The sequence below is a fragment of the Pteropus medius genome, unplaced genomic scaffold (assembly GCF_902729225.1).
Source record: "Pteropus medius unplaced genomic scaffold, Ma_sr-lr_union100, whole genome shotgun sequence".
Lineage (NCBI taxonomy): Eukaryota > Metazoa > Chordata > Mammalia > Chiroptera > Pteropodidae > Pteropus > Pteropus medius.
Window position 1 is genome coordinate 25495067 of NW_024351730.1, and position 22975 is coordinate 25518041.

General features: G+C 36.1%; 1 protein-coding gene across 4 annotated transcripts in view; it reads right to left on the reverse strand.

The window, feature by feature from the left end:
* Positions 1-7057: 7057 nt before the first annotated feature.
* CNOT6L (CCR4-NOT transcription complex subunit 6 like) overlaps positions 7058-22975 on the reverse strand; it is a 95736-nt gene continuing 79818 nt past the window's right edge. For all 4 annotated transcript variants that reach the window (XM_039845526.1, XM_039845525.1, XM_039845524.1 and 1 more), the window contains 3 exons: positions 20583-20807; positions 18272-18474; positions 7058-14343 (listed from right to left, as the gene is read on the reverse strand). In XM_039845526.1, coding sequence (XP_039701460.1) covers positions 14131-14343; positions 18272-18474; positions 20583-20807 — 641 coding nt within the window. In that variant the 3' untranslated portion in view covers positions 7058-14130. The remainder of the gene's footprint in view (positions 14344-18271; positions 18475-20582; positions 20808-22975) is intronic.

Sequence of the window (22975 nt, forward strand, 5' to 3'; positions counted from 1 at the left end):
CTAACAAATATAAAATCATATACAAAAATTAACTTAAAATGGATCAGAGACCTAAATGTAAGATCTAAAACTCTATAACTTTTAGAAGAAAACATAAGACAAAAGCTTCACAACACTGAATTTGGCAATGATTTCTTAGATATGACACCAAAGGCACAGGAAACAAAAGCAAAAATAGACAAATTGGACTTCATCAAAATGAAAAACTTTTATGCATCAGAAGACACTGTCAACAGAATAAAAAGGCAATCCATGGAATGAGAGAAAATACTTGCAAATCATATTATCTGATAAGGGATTCATACCAGGATATATAGAGAACTCCTAAAACTCAATAACATCAACAAGAAACAATTCAGTCTAAAATAGGCAAAGAACTTGAATAGACATTTTTCCAAAGATACATAAATGGCCAATAAGCTGATGAAAAGATGTTCAAGATCACTAATAACCAGGAAAATGCAGATCAAAACTATAATGAAATACTGTTGCAGAAAAGGTCCAAAATCAGACCATCGAGAAACCAAGCAGCACTCAGAGAGTTGGAGAACTCAGGTTTATTATGCCAGCAGTCCCAGAAGAGCTAGTGCTCTGAAGATCTTGGCCCTGAGCTCAGTTGCAACATTCCTTATGTGGACCCTTTTTAGCATGGGCTGATTGGTTAATTTGTCCTCAGACCATTACAAAGCGGCAGGAGTTGCTAGGGTGTACAATTACATTTGTTGCTTAGACAGATTGAACAAAAGGGAAGGTGAGTCTTTAGTCAATTTCAAGTATGGCCCATGTAGCAAGCATATTTACAGAAGCAGAACAGAGAGCTGATTAGCCTTTTGAATGAAAATTCCTCTTCAGTACTACCACCTCACACCCTTTATGATTGCTATTATCAAATAAATAAATAACAGAAGAAAATAACAAGAGTTGATAAGGATGTGGAGAAACTGAAACCTTGTGCCTGCTGGTGGGAATATAAAATAGTATTACCACTGTTGACAATCGTATGGTGGTTCCTCAAAAATTAAAAATAGAATTGTCATACAATTCAGCAATTCCACTCCTGGGTATAGACCCCAAAGAATTGAAAGCAAGGTCTCAAAGAGATATTTGTATACTCATGTCCATAGTAACATTATTCACAATAGCTAAAATGTGGAAGCAATCCGTGTCCATCAATGGAGGCACGGATAAGCAAAATGTGGTCTATACATACAATGGAATATTATTCAGCCTTCAAAAGTAAGGAAATTCTGACACAAGCTACAGCATAAGTGAACCTTGATGATGCTATGTTAAGTGAAATAAGCCAGTTATAAAAAGACAATAACATATTCCACTCATATAAGGTATCTAAAGTAGTCAAATTCATAGGAACAGAAAGAATAGCAGTAGCAGTGGTCGGGGGGAAGGGAAACGGTGAGTTGTTCAATGGATACAGAGTTTTAGTTTTCCAAGATGAAAAAGTTGAAGAAATCTGTTACGCAACAATGTGAATATACTTAACACAACTGACCCAATGGGAACTGAATACTTAAAAATGGTTAAGACAGTAATATTATGTTTTTTATCACAATAAAAAAAGATGATGTAAATAAAGTGCTTAAAAAGAAAATGTTTAGAAGCACGAGAAGAGTCGAACAGGGAAGGACAAGAACGAACGCTGAGTCGTAGAAACAACAGTGTGTGCTAATTATTTGCTTGCTTCTCCACACATCCTCTACCATTCCTGTATTCTGAATGTACCATAGGAAGCAACATTTTCCAGGCTTCTTTGCCGGTTACCTCTGGTTAGGTTCAGCCAAAGAGAGGCATGGTGGAAAACTGGCGAGACGATATGAGGGAAAGCTATGGTATTTCTTTCCCTTACTGCTACAGGTAGCATTTCCAGCTGTCTCTAGGTCTTCTCTATGATCTCAGCCCCCCAAAGATAGCTCCTCCATTTGTGACACCTCCTCCTGCAGGCATCCCCTGCCATGGTTCTAGTTCTTCCAAGGTAAACCCACTTCCTTAGATCTGGTAACCCCATCTCCTCCTGATTTTCAGTGGCTTAAAGGTTGTAGTGCCTGTTGGATGTTGCCTCACCATCCACTGTTTAATTTTTTCCTCCCCCATTTTAACTCATTCCCTATATTTTATTTATCCTAATTGAAATAATCACTTCTGTTTTTTCAACTGAATCCTAACAAATTCAATCCTTTATTATAGACAGCTCTAAACCTAACCCACATGAAGTAACAAATCCCTATAAATTGCACCATTTGATCTACATCGACCTTTTAAATGTTTATTTCTACGTTTTGCAGTTTTAAGTGTTTAATATATACTTATGAAATATATACACATAAATATAGGAATTTTACAGGCCAAGTATTATAGTTTTCTGTAGCATGACTTCTACAATCTGGGACAACTAATATAATCACCTACCATGTAGATACCCCAGGAAAAACATTTTGAGATGGAGATTGGCATTCAGGAAATTTTGTGGAAGAGTGTTCAGGATCAACTTGGGATATGAAGGAAGCAATATGGTCACAACAAAAGCCTTAGCAGCTCCCATGGGGGCTCTGGAACTGGTGTTTCACTTCAGAATTGTCATACTCTGATGTGATGGGAATAAGCCTTAATAACCACACATTCAACAGTCATTGGCTGCAGACAGGCATCTCCTCAGAATGGGGTAAAGCAGCTGTCCCTCCTCAGTCTAGGGTCATTATCAGGGAGAGTTTTAGTGGAGAGCCCATTCTCAGAAGATGAACAAGTGTTTTAGTACTGAAGAGGGGAATCAGAGTGGTACATCACAATACCACCAGAGCCACTCAGAGTCACTTGGTTTGTATAATACATTCTGCAATTATCTCCATCTATGCCACCCCCAAACTTACCAGAGAAAAGTTAGTGAAATGAACTTAAGCCTTTCAATTGCAGCTGAGACTACAGTTGATACTCATAATCTCCCTCCTCCGCTATCCACTCATCCCCAGCTTCCTCTCATTCTCAGCAAGCACCTCTGCTGGTCTTGATGGCTGTGGGGTAACCTAGGACCTGGTTACCATGCACTTTTAGGCCATGATTCTTGTACTTGTCAATTTAACAGCAAAATGGGACAAGGAAATATCAAGAGTCATCCAAGTGTACTACTGGGTGCCAAACATATTTCTCCCTGTTCCCAAGTGGAACAGCAGCTGGACTTCTAACACCATTGGTCTTCAGGGTCCCATAATCCAATGGGAAGGGCCATTTGTACTCTAGCCTGCTGCAGAGCCTGTTCCCATTTCCTTTACCAGGTCATGCCCAAGATCACACAGCTATTTGGTTACTAACCTCTCTGGGCCTCCATTTCCTCACCTGCAAAATTAAGATAATTATAGTACACATTTTATTGGGTTGTTTTGAATATTAAGTGGGTTAATGTCTATAAAGCATATAAATAGTGGCTGGCACATATTAAACCCTGTAACAGTAAGTTCTAGTTTTTGTATTAATTTACACATTTGGCATGACTCACAAAGAAGAAAAGGTTACAAGTATACATATAATGTGCTTAGAAACCACAGGACTATGCTTAAATTTTAATAACTTTATCATTCACTATTGTAATTTTATTTCCTTGATTTGTTTCAACAGAAGTTCAAGATCTCTCACCATTTCATATTTGAAGAAAAAGCTAAGCCTGGATATATGAGAGTTAACATCCAGGTAAGTCAACTTTGACCAAGAAGGTCAAGGAGCCATTGGCTAAATCTTATCTTCCACTCCTCAGGTACAATTCTCAGGTGCGACTACATGGCTCTTTGGAGGATTTCCAGTAGGATTAAGCCTCAGTTACCTATACTGTTTGCCCACAGAGCTCAAGAACTCACCACTGAATTGGCTTGTCCTCCTCCCGGTTGACTCTTCCCAGTCCCCATGCTTCTTTCTTGAGATCACTTCCCCCAATCAACTACCTGTAAGGAAGATCTCTCAGGCTCTACTCTTTGGGGGAAACATAGGCTAAAACAGTCATTACTAGAAGTAGCCCAAGAAAGAAAATGGTCAAGATGGGATTCTAGACCTGGATCACTTACTTTCTAGTCACTCCATTGCTGATTGATGACTCCAGTATGCTTTCACTGGTGGATGTGAAGTACAGATGAAAAGGAACAATTGGCTTACATGGAAAGCAGTAGCACTTAAAACAGTACAACACAATAGTAATTATAAGGATTGTGGGGTTGTCTGGTTCTCAAAACTGACTCTAAATACCTTGAGAAAAAGCAAACGACAAGCCTCAGATTAGCCAACTATAATTCAAAATATGCCAAGTCATCTATATCCAGAGTCGTGTTTGGTAACCATTATTTCAGCAGCCATGAGGCGAATTGTGCTAAAGATCAGGCCCAGGATTTGCATAATGGTAGCAGAACCACAACCAGTGCAGGCATAGTCTTCAAGGTTGTGCATTCAAAGTGAGACTCTAAAACCTGGGATGAAGACATTTGGTAGAAAAGCCAGAGAAGATTGACTCCCCAGATATCCTTGACTCCTCAGGGTTCTCTCCCTTGTTAAAGGAAAGAAACCTTCCATTGCCTGGATAACTTACCAAGTTTTCACTTGTAGCAGGTGCCTCAAAAGATGATGCTTGCCCTCAAGATCTACCCATGCCTCTTCTCTTTGAACTCAAGATCAATAACTATGGTGATCAGAGGAATAGAGCACCTACATCAGAAAAAAATACCTTTCACAACCAAAGAATTCTAAGTCCTGGGCTAACATTAAGACCAGGAACTGAAGAAACATGTGGAAATGGATCTTAAAAGTATTGGACCAGAGAGACTTGACAGTCTGCATGAAGAACAATTTTTTGATATGGTAGTACTCACTAGTGATTCAAAATTTAAAGTCTTAGCAACGAGTCCTGCAGGCTGTCCTGATTTTCTGTTGGCATGACACCTTGAAACTTGGGTGTGGCAAGTTTTGTTCCTTGGGAAGCATACTTTGAGATGGAGATTAGTGTGCAGTAAATGTACGAGTGCTCTCGAATTAAAACCTGTGAAAAGAATTAGAACTGGACCAAGGAAGTAGGTGGGTTACAATGCAGTCTCAACAAAGGCACCCTAGGGAACTCTCAAGATGGGATGCCCTTCAAAGTTGCTGAAGTACTTGGACTGACTGAGCCTTTACACCCACACATTGCACAGACACTGGATGTAGGCTGCTCCCTGAAAGGAGTCATTTGGGGCTAACGATACTGGCATACAAGCAAAGATTCATCACATTGGCATGAGTAGGGTTACAGCTACACAGTGAGAGGCAGGAAGAAGCATGTCTATAACCCAAAGGATTTACCCAGCAGCTCATTTTCATGCCCAGGGATGAGTGGGCAAATTCAGTCATCACAGCCCAATTAGCATAAAAAAATTGTTGGTGTGAAGGTCCAGGTCACCCTTCTTTAGGGAAGAATCTAGACCCACTGATGTGTTGGTGCAAAGCTGAGTAAAATCTGGAATACATAATGGAAGAGGAAAGATGACAAATACTAATAGCCTCAGCACCAGCTGCAGCAGTGGACTATATACCTCGTTCCACTATTCCTCTATATTTTGAGGTTATAGCCTGTCATGACCTAGAAGGCTCTGATAAAATAGACAACAGTGGGTCCAGATTTCAGTGGTACAAGGAGGTACGATGTGTCAAACTCCTCTGTGCTTTGTGCTTCATTCTCTCAGCTCACCTCCTCACCACTGCCTTGGCAACCAGTTGCACACAAGTGCAAGTTAATAGCATTTTGCCTCAACTATACCAAATGTTTGTTTTCTGTACCTCACCATCCCATCTCTCCACTGTTATTGTATGGGATATCTGTAGGAATTTGCTTAGTGAATTTGACTGATAGACAAACATGGATAGGAAATGGAATTACCATTCATGGACTAACCCTTGCTTCACGAGAAGTGGGAGCCTGTAAATAAAGTCTCTCCTTTCCCATCCCACATGAAAACAACATTCTATTCAGCTCCTCAGATATTCAGTGGCAGCTTTATGCTTGTTACCCAGAGAAGTGATCAGCTCAACAATGCACTCTTGACTTGGCTTTCTCTCCTTCCTGATTTCATTCTTCCTAGTCCTCTGCTTTTGTGGGATCACTTCTTCAAATAAACCACCCGTGTGCAAGCCCTTGTCTTGGTGTCTGTTTTTTGAGAGAACCATTTCGTAAGATTTAGTTTCTCATATCCATTTTACCAATGAGAATGCATTGTTTAAGGTCACATGGTTAAATGCAAGGACACTTGGCGAATGTCATAATTATCCTATCTTAAAATCATTTTTCAACTGAAAATCCCTAAACATAATTTTCAGAACTATTTTACTGTGCCTTTGCCCACCCCCTTCCAAAATCCTAAGATTTAACATACCTTTACTTTAAGACACTTCAGTATTTTCTCCTGCGTCATAAATAGAAGAGGGTTTGGAATGTGAATTCTTAGAGGACAAGGAGCCTGTCCATCTTTATATCCTCCAAAGCACCCTGCTCATAGTAGATATTTGTTTGCTAAACCAATTTACTCTAGGTCTTAGCAGATCAATACTGGTAATTCAGCAGATCTGTCTGATGGTGTCTAGCAGTCAGGATAGGCTAGATTATGCCATAATAACAAATGTTTATTGTATGAAGACACTAAGATTTAGCAGTTGTTTCTCACTCACACATGTCTTATGGAGATCTCTGTTTATCAAAGTCACTCAAGGATATAGGATGAGAGGTTTGATCTCAATATATGCTTCCCATGATCACCAAGGCAAGAAAAGGGAATATGGCAAATTGCACACTGGCTTGTAAAGCCCCACTCAGAAGTGACTCATGTCCTACTCAGATTTCTTCAGCCAAAGTTAAGTCTCATAATTATGACTAACCTCTGAATCTAAAGTATTGTTTAACTAGTAATATAGTATTTAACCAAAAAAAAGACAACGTTGCATGAATTTGTAATTTTTTTGCCTGAATTACCCTGGCTCTCCCTACTTCACTTTGTAAGAGATGTACTGCACACATGAAGAGTAAAAAACCAAGACAAAGGTATGCAGTTGCAAAATGGCCATTTATTGCCTACAGGGGAAGGAAAGGGAAGTACACAGGTGCAAGAAAACAAGCATATATTTAGCCCTATACATCATGTGTGAGCAGTACCCAATCTCCAAAATGGAAAAAAGTATTTTGTCAGCTGACATAGTAGTTAAGGTTCTTAAGCACCTCCCTTCCGAGCTGCCACAAGATTTAAAAGGCAGAACTGCTTTGTTTAGTCAATGTTCACATTAATGAAAAATACTACCACCCAACTGTGTCCTTTTGCACGCATATTTTGTACAGTGTCTAGTGTGAAAAACATCTCAGCTGAGCAGTTTGGTCAAGATTCAGACCTCATCAACTGTTTAACTGTAATAAATAGAAAAATAAAGCAGCTGGTGATTTTGTCGGAGAATGTGTTCAGTAAGAGTAGAATCGCTTTCTCCAGGGGTGACAGAGTGTTAAATGATTAGAACACCACAGAACCAGTCTATTAAACATTAAATACTACTAAGCTACAATTACATGGCACTTCATTAAATCTTCTAACTTAAAAAAAAAAGAAAATCTTAGATTTTAAACTGATTATTAGTACACAATAACAAATTGATTTAGTGCTAGACTTTTTCTTAGGACAAAAGCAAAGTAAATATACAACCTAAAACAGTAAAATTTGTTTTGGAATAGTATCAATAGAAACTATAAAGTATTCGGGGAAAAAATTACCAAAACATCTTGCTCAGTTTTAAACTCATGTGCTTTGCTTTCCAACCATTTAGTTAGTTATAAAAACACTTTATAGGCCACAGAATGACTCAAATGTATGCAAAACAATGAATTTAATGCCAAGTACTGAAAATAAATAACTCTTCTTCCCTATTCAAATGGTAAATTGAGTGGAAGAGTAGGTCATCTCATGGACAATGAGTTGGCACTTGTTTTATAGTTGACAGAAATCACAATACACAATACAAATTAATCCATGGTGAATTTGACCAATACTCTGGCACTTTCAGAGAGAAAAAGTACATATACTCTTTCTCTTAAAAAACAAAAAAACCTCTGTCCATACCATCCCACTCCAAAGACAACAAAAACCAAAGCTGAAATGTTCATCCTCCTCACAATATTCCAAGTACTTTAATGAACTCTATTTCTCAGCTTCTCCTAGATGAAAGAATTGCTTGCATTTGGACAACTGTACGAATGCCCATAGTGCACTTCGCAGTGCTGCTGGTGTTTAAAAAATTTGCCACTCACAACACTGAACAATTCCAGATCCAGTGTTCATAACACAGCCATCCAACCTCCCAACCCTCCCCCCACCAAAAAAGTTGGCAGAGCACCGCTCAGGAATTTCACAGGTAAGGGAATATATTTTTAGCAAGTTAAGCACAGAGAAAGAACAGTACAGTTTCTGAATAAATACACACCCAGACTACTGCATCACTTACTGCATCAAGATTGAAACAAGTAGCAGGAAACTAAGCCTGTTCCATAAAAAGCAAAGCCATTGTTTGACACATCAATGCTGAGCCAATTGTGTGAGTTAAGATAACTACTTAAACAAATGTGGTACACATAACCATAGATAGCTTGGAAGAAAATATAGTCATATATCAGTAATTAGATATTAACACAAAACTGAAATGAGCAAGAAAGGACCACTTCTGAGAGGGCTATCGTGATTCTTATGTTTCAGAGTTAAAAGTGACAGGCATACAAACAGGGAAATTATCTAAATTTGGGGAGATTGTTATTAAAAAAAATAACTACTAATAGGCTCCAAATTATGCCTTCTGAAAGTTTCTGAAAGCTGAATGTACCATGCCAAAAGTCGTATCACTTGGCATTCGCAAACCCTTTTCATAATGTGATTTGTTTCTCATGACACAACTTCTAATTTCAGCACAATGCTGAGTTTATACTATATGCCATAAAAATTAACATTTAATAGGCAGAAATGTCCTTATTTCATATACTTTGAAAGTAAAAACTATCTTACTTAAAAACTTCCATTACTTCAATGGCATAATGTTTGCTGAATAAACTTCAAAATGCTGTTTTCCTTTGGTTACAAGAATAACCCTGGTCTAACCAAACACATCTATGCCAAAAGAAATTACTAACTAGGTTAATAAAGCTTGCTTTTCCTGGTGTCTTTGTTTTTTTGTTTTTGCTGTAGGACTTGTGATTTAACAGAAAAACTTACATAAAGGTATTTGCTTAAAAGAAGCATATATGCTTTCACCACCTCTTGAAAAGAAATGTTTCGGTCTCCCCTCCCCTTCTTTCTGTGGATCTTGTTCAGAATACCCTACAATATAGGTATAAGGAATTTTTCTTTTTACAGTTAAGCTTATAAAGATTTGCAAATCATTCCGTAAAATGAAAAATGCTCTTGGCATTCTGTTTTGAAACATTACAACTTTGGTAAATAGACCAGGTTAAAGATAATACTAATTTACTTATGTTTGAATTCAAATTTGGTGACCACGATGTTGTTAAAAAACTTAAATCATCCAAAGCAACCCTAAGTATAAAAGTTCTCATGTGTGTGTACAATTTCAAAACTTTAGTTGAAGTTTATGGTTTAGAAAAATATTCTAATTTCCCTAGTTAATTTGACTACCTATAATTCGGAGTTCTACAAACATGACACAATTCAGAAGAAAAAGGTTAAACAAATCTTCTACACATTCAAGAAAGGTAATTTTTTTTTAAATGGGGAGGGCAGGTGGGAGAGAAAAAGACTACAAATGTGAGATTTCACATTTCTGGCAAAATGTAAGTATAGATGAGCGCTATTTTGAAAACATGCCATAAAGTCTTTGCTTGCTATGAAACCATTATTCTTATGGCCTGCCAAAGGCTATCTGAAACAGATGTTTTCTGTGACTGAAGCTACTGATCAGCCAGTGCATTTTACAAAGCTATTAAAATCCCTCAAAATATAAGACCTTAGAAATAAAATATTGAGACACTGTCAATTTTTATTGCTAGTAAATCTAGCCTTGGATTAGGAATGATGAACTACGTCTCTCGTTCCATCAAAGAACACATTTAACCAATTTTTTCTTGTGCTTTCTCTACTCCTTGCTATTTAATATGAAATTATAAATGGCATTAATGATTTTTAAAAACTCTCGCAAACACAAACTTAATTTTTCACCCTTTTAACAATATATATTTAGGAGATACAATTTTAAAATGGAACACAATTTTTGTCCATGTTCCAGTTTTAATGTGCCACATCCTCAATTCTAATGTAACCTACCACAGAATCAAGTGATATGAATCTTAGATATCTTTCAACTTTCTCCCTTGCGAAATTTTTCTGTGATTTAATATATAACTTTAAGACACCAAAGAATAGGGACAAATTAGGAACGAAGCTTTATATTTCTGCAAACTACAACACTAAAACACAGTGGCTTCTTTAATACATTCACAAAGGATGCTTATTAGTAAAATTAAATATTTGCCTATTAATATCAGAAAAGTAATTTGAAAACAAAGAGCTTGGAACAAGGCAAATGGGAGGGGGGAAAGCTGGTCTCAGAACCCATTGTGCCATACCTGACTTTAACATGTGATATTCAAACAAACGTTCACACGTCTTACATCAAAGAAATGAAACAAAAATATTCAGCTACATTGTACAAAAATTTTTTTTTTTTTACATAAAACATCATAAATCTTGAACAGATTTACTATATCTGAATTCTAAAAAGTTGCCTATAGAATGGTGCTGGGATTCTGTTCTCTGCTTGCGTTTAGGCAGTGCTGTTGCTTAAAAGTTGACACCAGGCACAATATTTTAAAACAAAGTCAACAAGCAAGGAGCAGTAAGTGGATCTGAGCCTTTCCCAGATGTCAGTCCTGAGGATGCTGCAATATTCCCCATCAAAATGTGTAAAGCTATGAGGCGGATACTGATGCCTGAGAGAATGGGTGACTTGACATGCACTTGCATGACTATTGTAATGGCAAACAGTGCAGTTTTCCCTTCCTCAAACAACACTGTTTTAATAAATTTAAAGAACACTCCAGTTCTTAAACATTAGAAATCATATTTAACAGTAAAACAAAACAAAACAAAAAGATTATCACAATCTAAAAATGCCCAAATTTTCTTTTATCTTCAGATAAAATATGCAGCAGCCCCATGGCATAAAGCTTATTAACTTATTCTGAGAACTAGAAAGTTTATGAGTATAAATATTTTACTTTCATTGACCATATACCATATGTCATTCACCTCTTCCTTTTCGCTTTTCACTGCCAAAGTTCCAAATGGCATGCGTTTTAACAAGACAATACTGAGGAGAGCAGCATTTCTGATCATCTGAATTGGCAGCTCAAAACAGATACCACTCCTTTCACAAAGGGAACAAAGGGTGAAGGGTGTGTGAAATTTGGGCAGTGGGCTAAAGGGAAACCGTGCACATGAAATTTGGGTTACCATGCCCCAAGAGTGTGTGTGCTACCCAAACCATAACACAGTTACCTACTTCAACAGAGCTACTACCAACATTTACTAAAACCACATTAAAAATACACAGGATAATGAATGGTTTGAAAGAGTGCATTTGGAAGCAGAGAGAACCCAATTACACACCTTCCTGCAACAGAGTGCCTCGATCATACACAAAATAAACTTAAACTGTTTACAATGTTTCCCAATTGTTTTTATTTTTCCCTCTACATTAAACTATTAAAAAAGTTTTTTATTAATAAATGGGCTCCTCTGTGGTTCATATACAATCATAAGTGAACTTTAAATTCCATTTTATACAAACATCTCAAAAAATATTGGGAGTGAAGTATGGTAGGAAATATTGCTCACATTGCTAATTAACATGCGTATATGAAAGGAGGAAAATGTTTTGTAAGTGCAGATACCTCCAGAGCAGAAAACCCACCTAAAACAAAAGATTTAAAAAAAAAAATACAGTAGCTGATTACAAAAAAAGGTAATGTCCACAAAATTAAGTTTTTCATGCTATTCTACTTTCCAGTACTATGCTTCAGGTAATCAATTTGCATGGCTAGATGTTGAATGCTTGAGGTATATAAGAAGGGATACCTGCACACTGAGGAAAATCTGTCATCTTTAGGGTTGTTTCTTTGTGTGTGTGTTTATTCTGGTTCTTTAACATTTTTAAAAGAATATTTTATTCACATCAAACTTCACTCAACTACAATGACATTGCAATTATATAGATGACAAACAATGCCTCATCATTAGGCACTTTTAAAGGGGAGCTTAGGCTTCACAGAAATCTTCTGATGCAATCCCATATATGATATTACATCATCCCACCACCCTCATCCACTAAAACTTCCCTTCGGGGGAAATATTATATTATTTAGCCTGATTCATTTACTATGGAAGAAATTAGTATAAAATGACCAAAGGAAAAGCATCATTCAAGACTAATAAAACAGCCTAAGATGTCAGGTTTGAAAGAGGAGACAAATTGTATATATGTAAAACTAATCAAATAATTTAAATTTGACCTGTATTTTATATATTAGTGAGACACAAATATAGGCTATCTTCTTTTAAAATTTCATTCACATAATGGAAAATTTCTCGTTTATTAAAAATATCACATTTTGAGACTAGAAACAGTAAAGTGCATGAAAAGTTTAAAATATAAATTTCAGAAAACTCTTATAGCAGCAAAAAAGCAGAATAAAGAAAAACTTAAAAACACAGACACAACCTTTTCCTGTTACTGTGCCATAATTAACATCAAGTAGCCAACCAATTTTTCCCCCAGAAAACAATATTACCTTCACTGCCTCTTGAGTCACAGATTTTCAACTGGACCGTCCTGGGCAAAAAAAGGATTCCAACATATCTAGAGCATTAACAGTTGGGAATAAACCAGTAGCTTCTTAATTTAACCCTGACAGACGACGGAAACAAAGATTAAAAGCATATTATGGCCATTTGGCAACTAGAGTTAGGAAAAACGATCCAAGGTTTTTCAACTACTCCCTGTTTTCTCACTTCCCCAAATCCTTTCCATTGTCACCTCAAAAAGCCAAAACCAACAGCCTCTTGACCTACTTTGGGAAACACATGAAATATCTGTATAGCTTTCCCCTTCAAAAACTTTGATCAGGGTCTTTTCATTCAGTAGTTATTTTTTTTTAACATTTAACTATAACAGCAAAAATGACATAGATCATATAGTATCTGTTTTTCCAGCACAACCAGGCAGAAAAGTGTGGATAGGAATAATGAAAAATACTGGACGCTAATTTTGTGGGCATCCTAAATATACCAAATTCTTTTTTCAAGGTATGTGGCAGTAGAAATTACCCGCTGTTTCCCTATAAATGAACTGGAGAGACAGGCTTAGAATTAAGACTTCCAATAAGGTTATACATACCTAACAGGAGAACAAAATACAGAATGATTCCTCGAAAACAAAACAAAACAAAACAAAAAAACAACCAGTGTTTGCCCAACAAACTGTCATGTGCTGTTAAATGCTTGATTTTGAAAGCATATTGTACAACCATCTTTAATTTCTCAATTTTTCTTATTGTGGCTAGAAGCTATATCACAGTTTATGTACAGAGCTAGCAAATTTAAGTGCTTTGTAAATGTGCAAATGACTTGGGGAGCCAAAAATCAGTTTGTCATAATGGAAAACAGAAATTCAAGAAAGTTTTCCCAGCAAGGCATGCTATCATTTCATTTAAAATTTTACATAGTTTTTAAAAATTGCCTTTTATGAAAATGGCTCATTTGAAACCAAATATACTTTTATTGGGCCTCGAATTGGTGATGTATCAATTATGAACATTGACTGCTAATATAATATGAAAAAGGACCAATTTAAAAACATGTTAAATTAAAATTTTGGTAAGAGTAATACTTTGGTTCCAGCCCTAGTGCCAAATGATACCAATATGCACAAAAATGTACAAAATCTTATAGCAAACACATAATGAAAGAAACCTGAAGAAGCAGCTTAAGGATGGCCATACTTCACTCCTACATACTTTGATTTACAACTGTACAGGTCCATAGCAACAAATCCCCGTCTTTGCGGGGTAGTACTCCACTACCTCCGATTAGGCAAGTGAACACCATTGACAAGAGGCAGGAGTGGAGGGTGGAGTTCAAGTTGTGTTAACAGTGAGAAGTGGTCTGAAGGGATGTGTGGGTGTGGACACCCAGTGATGTTGTTCTCAACCAGCCATTGAGGATCTAAAGGCCCCAGGACACCAAGCACGTTCATATGAGTCTTGGAATAGAAAATGTAGTCAATCACGCCCTGGAAGGAGATTGGGGGTTGGGAAAAAAAAGAAAAATATTTGCTTAGAAAAAAGAAAACCTCAAGATATGTAAAGAACAATCCATAATTTGTAAAAGCCAAAATACCCAAGTAACCTTTATTTCTGATTGTCTTGACAATGGATCAAAAAAGGCTGAAGTCTTCCTTCAATGGGTATTACATGAAATAAAGGTGGCTAAATAAGGAAACAGAGTGACCTATTGGTATCAAAAAGTCTTGCGCGTGTGTATAAGCAGTAAGCAAACTGAGAGGCTAAGCACACCAAATTATGTCTAGGCATCTTTAAAGCTGGCTTGCTTGGGTTAGTGAGATCTAATATATCAGTATAAACATGGAAACTGCACTAACTCTAACAGTTACATAAACAAAAATATTTATACATACACATAGTTAATAAAAAGGTATGATTGAAATGAATTCCTTTAATGATAATTGGCATTATTTTCAATTATTTGCACATTAAGATATCCAAAAACATCTAAATGATGCTATGGTAAAGCATGTTTTCAGATTTACTAATCCTAGTTCAGCTTTCCCGGACATTCTACACAGTTAATTGTTCTATTCTGTTCTTTAGTTTAGAATACTCTTTTTTCACAAATCCTGGTATACTCTAAATTCTAGATTCCTTGCTGCATAACAATACTTTAAAATATATATATATATTTAACAGGGAGTCATATGTTTTCTGCTGTATCCCTCAGAGTTCATGTAATCAGTAAGTTTCAAAACTATTGTACTTTTACTGCCCCAGGCTGTGTATGCAAGAGAGTAAAGTCAAATTTTCTTCCTACCCACATTAAAAGAGTTTGAGCCTGATATTTACAGATCTGGAAGTATCTATTCATACAATGAGTTCCAGATAATATTTTATATAGCATCATAGTGAAGTGGGATAACATTTAACAACAACAAAAAAATGTCATGAAATTTTGAAACAATTACCTTAGTCCGCTGATTTTGACATGACCAAGACCAAAATAACAAAAGCAATTCTTCTTCTGAGGGAGAGGGCCTTCTTCAACATTAGATACCTTAACCTTACTTTACCACAACTTAAGGAACCTGCAAGCAGGGGAGGACTTTCTGCCATTAATACTCCAAGTCCAAAGTGTCAAGAAACGACATTAGTACGAGGTATTATCCTTTCACTTTGGTTAATGTGTACAGTCTGCAGTGATATTTAGTGTCATTATGTACATCAGCTGGTCGAGTTAGAATCCTCTGCATAAGCCCCAATGAAAATGTTAAACACTCCAGAAGGTAAGATGTATTTAATCAGAAGCATCACTTGTAATTATTTTCTTGGACTGCAATATTAGAGTAAAAGCTCTTATCAAAACACTTTTGATAAGATTTATTACTTGACATAGCAGGAGAACTGTCCTTCCTCTTTTCATTAAATGGTTCAGGCACACCCTTAGATTTGTCAGAGGGTGGCAGGAGGCACAGCAGCAGCAATTTGAATTAAGCCGTTTATTCAGCTTATCTGGTGTTATGGACTGAATGTTTGTGTACCTCCCAAATTCATATGTTGAAATCCTAACCCCTAATGTGATATTAGGAGGCCCACCTTTGGAAGGTGATTAGGTCAGGAAGGTAGAATCCTCATGAATATGGTTAGTGCTCTATAAAAGAGACCCCAGAGAATGCTCTCGATCTCTGTCATACAGCTGTCTGCAATCCAGAAGAGGGCCCTCATCAAAACCTGACCACGCTGGCACCCTGATCTTGTACCTTAAGCAACCCGACACTGTGAGAAATAAATTTCTGTTGTTGTATAAGCCATACAGTCTATGGTATTCTGTTAACAGTAGCCCAAATTCACTAAGACACCTGGTATGCAAGTAATTTGCCAAACTGCTTACCTTTGGTTCAGTCCAAATCAGCTCCAGATTCAATGAATCTTGAGTTCTAAAAACCACTTTTCTACATTTCTAACTTATTCAAGGATCAAGAAAATAAACAAATGCTAAGTAAACAAAACAATACTCCATTGATGCAATGGCAAGATACTGCATTTGCATCTGTAGTTAATGCTAATCACATGACCTTTTTATATCTGATGTTATCTATCCTTTTTTACTGACTGCATTCAATGGAATAGCACTAATTACATAAAATTTGCTTTCTTTAAGATTGAAAAGGTCACTGTTACATGGACTAAAACCTTAATTCTGACTAGTCAGGTATACCTTTAGTTTGTTCTCTGGACATCTTTCCTATCCCACCCATATATCAAGCCAGCCAGCATATTTATCCTCTCACACATGCCTCTTTCCCACAGATTTATAGCTTTGTACTTCTTTCTCATCTTATCCTATAAATCCAAACACCAAACAGTCTCGTTCATAACAATGCACATTCTGGTTCTTTAACTGTACTTCTTTGGACAATGTAAATGGTTTGATAAGATTTTTGATTCTATCATTAACACATGTAAGACCTTTTGAAGAAACATCAACGAGGATTTTAAAACAAATCAGATGATTGAGGAATATGGCTTAGTTATATCCTAAATGTTGTTTCTAAAATTTTTACTTTATGGACAAGGAAAAAGTTTATAAAAGGCTAGATCAGGCAGAAATGATTTGGTCTTTTTACCTACACACGCACCCAAATGAGTTGGAAATTATTGAACACTCATTTGGGGGAACTTTATTTTAGGTTTTCTAGTGTTGTGCTGGCAGAGATATATCAACTGTGTGTGTGTGTGTGTGTGTGTGTGTGTGTGTGTGTGTGTGTGTGTGTGTGTGTGTGTGTGTGTGTGTGTGTGTCTCACTACAGTCACAAGGATAGGAATTAACCTATAGTAAACTATGAATCATTAAATCTAGAGGTTTTCCTTTAAGCTTACACAAGAGTAATTGTGTGCATGAGTCAGCTAGTGCTTGCCTCTTAGCACTTTATCCCAACTCCGCGTTCAATGGTATTATGTTGGGAGCTTGAAATCTACTATCGTGAGAGCGATTATACCACAGAAATCAGCAAACACATTGGGGCTTCTTTTTCTCAGGAAGCTGGCTATTAAATATTACTAGCACATCACTGCATTCGAGTGATCTGAACAAAATCCACTATTGCTGGATAGTATTATCTGCTCTAACAGCAAAAATACTAAGATTCAACTCCTAAGCAACGTTTTTCGACTTCATAACTACAAAAGCTAATAACATCAGCATATGAATTTTATTTCCTCTTCCTATTGTTTCTTGGAAAGAGGCTGACAAGCACTGAAAATGAAAAAAGATTATTAGAGATGTGCGAAGATTATTAGAGATGTGCAAGAGCCCATTTCATAAATTTCCTTTGGTATTTTCTTAAATATTCCCCATAGGATTCTTATACTGAACCACTTTCTAGCATCTGTGTTTTTTTTTTTTCAGCACAGTATAAGATTTTAGTATACATGCCTGAAATGTCAGAAAAATCGAACAGGTACAATGGAAGAGCTACATGGAGATAGATGAGAAATTACCAAAAGGAAAGGGCTTAACTACAGAAAACTACTATAATCAATCTTTCTAAAGAACAATTGGTCTTGTACAATGAGCCATCTGAGTTTTTTTCTTATTTCCAAAAATATCTTTCTTTTCCTTTTATTAAGCTGGAGTGTTCTACTGTCTCGGAATATTTTAGTATGACTACATGGGTGTAAAACAGACCCTACATATAATCCTCTCTAACCCCACCACCCAAAGAAACCTGGAAAATTTAAAGATAAATAAGATATCCTCAAGTCAACAATAACTGACAAAACCTAACAAACCACCTTACATTTAGGTGCATACTTAGCCAAGACAGTCTGAGAATTTAAAAATTCCTAAAGATTATGCAGTTAAGCATAAATAATATATACCTTTCTTGTCACATGTTTATATCTGAAATAATTTCAACTATCACTCACTTTGAAATCAAAGGTGTAATTGGTGTAAGGCATCAAGTTATTTTCATAAGCGCTCTTCAGTTGGAAGCCATGTGTGATTCTCCCTTCTGAGCTTCCATTCTTTCCATTGCAGCTGAAGTTCATAAGACACTCATTGTACCTTAGCTCCTTGAAGTCTTTATGGTTGTCAGCTACTCCTCCATTGCTTAAATATTCCACAACACCTAGTAAATAAAGAAGGAAGAAATACTACCATTTAGCACTTAAGACCTTAAACAAGACTTTGTGGCCAAAATCAGTTGCCAAATGAATGCACCAGGTTCAGAGTGCTTTTATTAGGTTAAGCCATATGAAATTACTTTTTTGATGTTAAAAAAAAATCGAGAATCAGCAATTTCATATGGTTTAATCAAACTGAAGGTTATTTGCCTATTTCAAAGCAAAGTATTAGTAGGACCCAGAAATATCTTCAGTTTTATAAATGATTCTTTCAGGCTAAAGATGATTCCCAGGGTATAAGGTGGCATTCACCAGAAAGGTCTTGACTCTAAATGTTATTAGAGTATTATCCCAGCCACTACATTTTTAGTATTTCACCCTCCTATGCAATTAACAACTTTGAGAATATGTAAAATATAGCAAAACCATAAAAAATAAAAAATCATTTACAACAAAAACAGATTTTACATTTTCAACATTTCAATGTCCAGTTTCAGCTATGTGAGGGCGTCATTCTTCATTCTGAGCTAAAGTGTTTTCAGTCTGACACTATAAAAGACATTATATGGTAGTGGTATATCACTTGGTCAAAAATATTAGATGTATTTAAAAGCTGAAGAGAGTAGAAGCATTCAAAAAAATTACACTGCTGTCACTGATTAAGTAAACATGAAAAAATATCACAACCCTTCTTATGATTAATGAACACTGTTAGTCATCTCTATTTGTGATCAGAAATGACAGCAACACATAATGAATAAGTGATGAGCACATTATCTATATTGTGAATAGCTGAAAAGGAGCTATCATTTATCTAGTATTTGCTACATGCCAGGCACTGTTTTAAGTGCTTTACACACTTAAGCCTCACAAACAATTCTATGAGGTAGATAAAATGATTATTTCCTTAAATAAGAAAATTAGTCATAGATTGTACAGCTCTCTACCAGGATCCAACCCTGAAGTCTGGCTCCAGAGTCACTATGACATGCTGACGAATGACAGCTAATTGGCTTAAACAAATCAACTGAGATGGGGAAAATTTGTACTTGAGAGCAATTCAACTTACAAACAGGATTAGGAAAGGAGAACACGGTTAAGGTGGCAGTGGGGCTAGGGGCTAAAAACAAACATTTGTGAAAGAATGATTTGGGCATTTATTTGCTAAGGAGAAAAAGATGTTTTCTACATTTATGACTTTTTAAATAGTACTACGAATTGTGGGCATTTGGGTTATTTCATATATATTATTGAGTGATTATTTTTAAAAAATTAGAATAGCTTATAGAAAATACATAAAATTTAGAATACGCATTGGTAATAGCAAAACAGTACTACTGTAATGTTTTACACTTGAAATTTAATATCTAAAATGCAGAACTGATTTTTTTTTTTTTACAGAGATCTAATATGTTAGGACACAAAGTAGTTTAGTAAGCTCAAGAAGTAATGTGAACTCCTAGAAGAATTCTGATCATGCTTTTGCACCTAATACCGGTATTCAAATATAATTTAATAAACTCACTTAAAAGTTGCTAACGTTATTAAGCTAGATAGCTACTTATGCTGAATATTTTCTGGTTGCTTCTTCAGATCACCTGTCTCCCCTGTACTCTATACTTCAAGAGGCTGACCATCACTTGCATCAACAGCAAACCCTTCTATCCCACCCGCTCCTGCAGCTTCTAGTTAGATCTGGTCAATGGCAGCACGGGAAGGAGAGCAGAGGACAAGAGCACAGTGAGGTAGGGATATATAGTCCCCTGGCTCACTTTGTTGGCTGGCCAGGAATTGACCGCATCTCTCCTATTAAATGGCCTTCTCCGTTTTTCCAAGTTCTGGTAATATCTCCCACCACTTTCCCCTCAGGTGAAGGAGTGGTAGAGTACTGCAGCATTCATTGTTTTGTTTCTCTTAAACCTGCACACACTTTTGGAAATAGCTTTTTAACTAAATTCCCTTCAATTACCTCATGACCCATCACTGGTATTCTTACTGATACACTCTCTGATTTAGAAGAGAAATTCTCTACTCAAAAGTTAGGAACTAGCCTGTCTTTCAACTAGAAGTAAATGCAAAGCTGAATGCAATAAGAAAATAACATTATAAATACCTGAATCTGGCAATGAATTAAGATCTGCACATAGCACCAGCGGGATGGAATTAGGATCTGCAGTTGGGCTGCCAGGTCTAGAGGCTTTCTCCAGAATGTTTTTAACCTCTGAGACAAACATCATGGTCTGGATGAGTTTCACATCAGAATACTCTGGGTCCCAATGCATGTGGGCATTTGCCACTATAAGCAGTTGTTTGTCTGCAGCATGAATAGGTTTCATACCTAAATTTAAACATTAGAAATAGAATAAGGTTATGCTATATGTTTCAAAATAGCAGTACCTTAAGGTTTTCTCCCCAAACCCATAGCCATTTTTTTTTACTCTTTTTCATTAATTTATATCTTCCCCTTTACCTCATAAAGTAGTAAAGGTAAAGTGCTGAGATTCTGGTAATCACGATATAGAAATTACTCCTCCAGATAGGAGTCGACGAACCGCAGCCCATGGGCTAAATATGGCCCACCACCTGTTTTTGTACAGCCTGTATGAGCTAAGGCTAGTTTTACATTATTAAAGGGTTCTACCAGATGTATAGTTCAAAACACTGGTAAGAAAAATGCTCAATGATCTCAGTGAGAACTTCAACAAAAAGCGAGAAAACATAAAAAATGGAGATAGAAACATAAAAAGAACCAGTCACAAGTGAAGAATATAATAAATGAAATGAAGAATAAATTAGAGGGATTCTACAGTAGATTAGATGAATCAGAGAATCTAATCAGTGATTTGGAAGATAAGGCAGCAGAAAGCAATGAGAATAGCAACAAGAAAAAAAAATCCAAAAAATGATAACACTAAGCGTACCAACAGTTGCATCATAGGGATACCAAAAGGAGGAAAGAGAAAGCAAGGAACTGAAAACCTATTTGAAGAAATGACAGAAAATGTCCCTAATCTGGGGAAGGAATTAAGACATACAAGCACAGAAAGCACAGAAATTCCCAAACGAGATGAACCAAAGAGGCCCACACCAAGATACATCATCATTAAAATGCCAAAGGTCAAAGGCAAAGAGAGACTCTTACACACAGCCAAGAGAAAAGCAGTTGGTTACCTATAAGGGAGCTCCCCTAAGTCTGTCAACTGATTTCTCAACAGAAATCTTGCAGGCCAGAAGAGATTGGCAGGAAATATTCAAAGTGATGAAAAGTAAGAACCTAAAAGCCCAAATTACTCTCCCCAGCAAAGTTATTATTTAGAATTGAAGGACAAATAAATAGTTTCCCAGACAAGAAACAGGTAAAGAAGTTCATCAAAACATAACCAGTATTATAAGAAATATTAGAGACTTCTTTGTATTATATTAGAGACTTCTATAAAAAGAAAAACACTTTAAAAATCTGAATAATAAAATGGCAATAACTACATATTTATTAATAATTACTTCAAATATAATTGAGTTAAATGCTCCAATCAAAAGACACAGAGTGGCTGAATGGATAAGAAAACAAGACCCTTACATATGATGCCTACAAGAGATTCATTTCATATTAAAAAACACACAGAGACTGAAAGTAAAGGGATAGAAAAAAATAACTGATGAAAATTGAAATAAACAAACAAAAAGCTAGATAGCAATACTTATACCTTTTAAAATAGACTTTAAAACAAAAGCTACAACAGGAGACGAACAACGCAATAATCCCACTTCTGGGTATTTATCTGAAGAAACCCAAAACATTACTTCCAAGGGAGATGTGCATCCATATGTTCATTGCAGCATTATTTTCAACAGCCAAGATACAGAGGCAACCTGAGTGTCCATGAATGGATGAATGAATAAAGAAGAGGTGCTACATATATACAATGCAATAATACTCAGCCGTAAATAAGAATGAAATCTTGCTATCTGCAATAACATGGATGGACCTGGATGGTATTGTGCTGAGTGAAGTTAAGACAGAGAAAGACAAAATATGCCATATGATTTCACTTACATATAGAATCTAAAGAACAAAATAAATGAACAAACAAAACAAAAACAAACCCATAGATACAGAGAACAAACTGATGGTTGCCAGATGGGAGGGGAGTTCAGGGGATGGGTGAAAAAAGGGACAAGATTAATAAGTACAAATTCGTAGTTACAAAATAGTTATGGGGATGTAATATAATAGGAAATATAGTCAATAATATTGTAATAGCTATGTATAGTGTCAGGTGGATAACTAGATTTATTGAGGTGATTACTTCAAAGTTATATAAATGTCCAATCACTGTTGTACACCTGAAATATGTCAACTGTAATTGAAAAATATTATTTAAAAAATAAAATAAAATTGAAATACCTGCCCCATCCCCCCCAATTTTTTTTAAAAGACCACAACAAAGACCATATGCAGTCCATAGGGCCTAAAATACTATCTAGTCCTTTAGAGAAAGTTTGTTG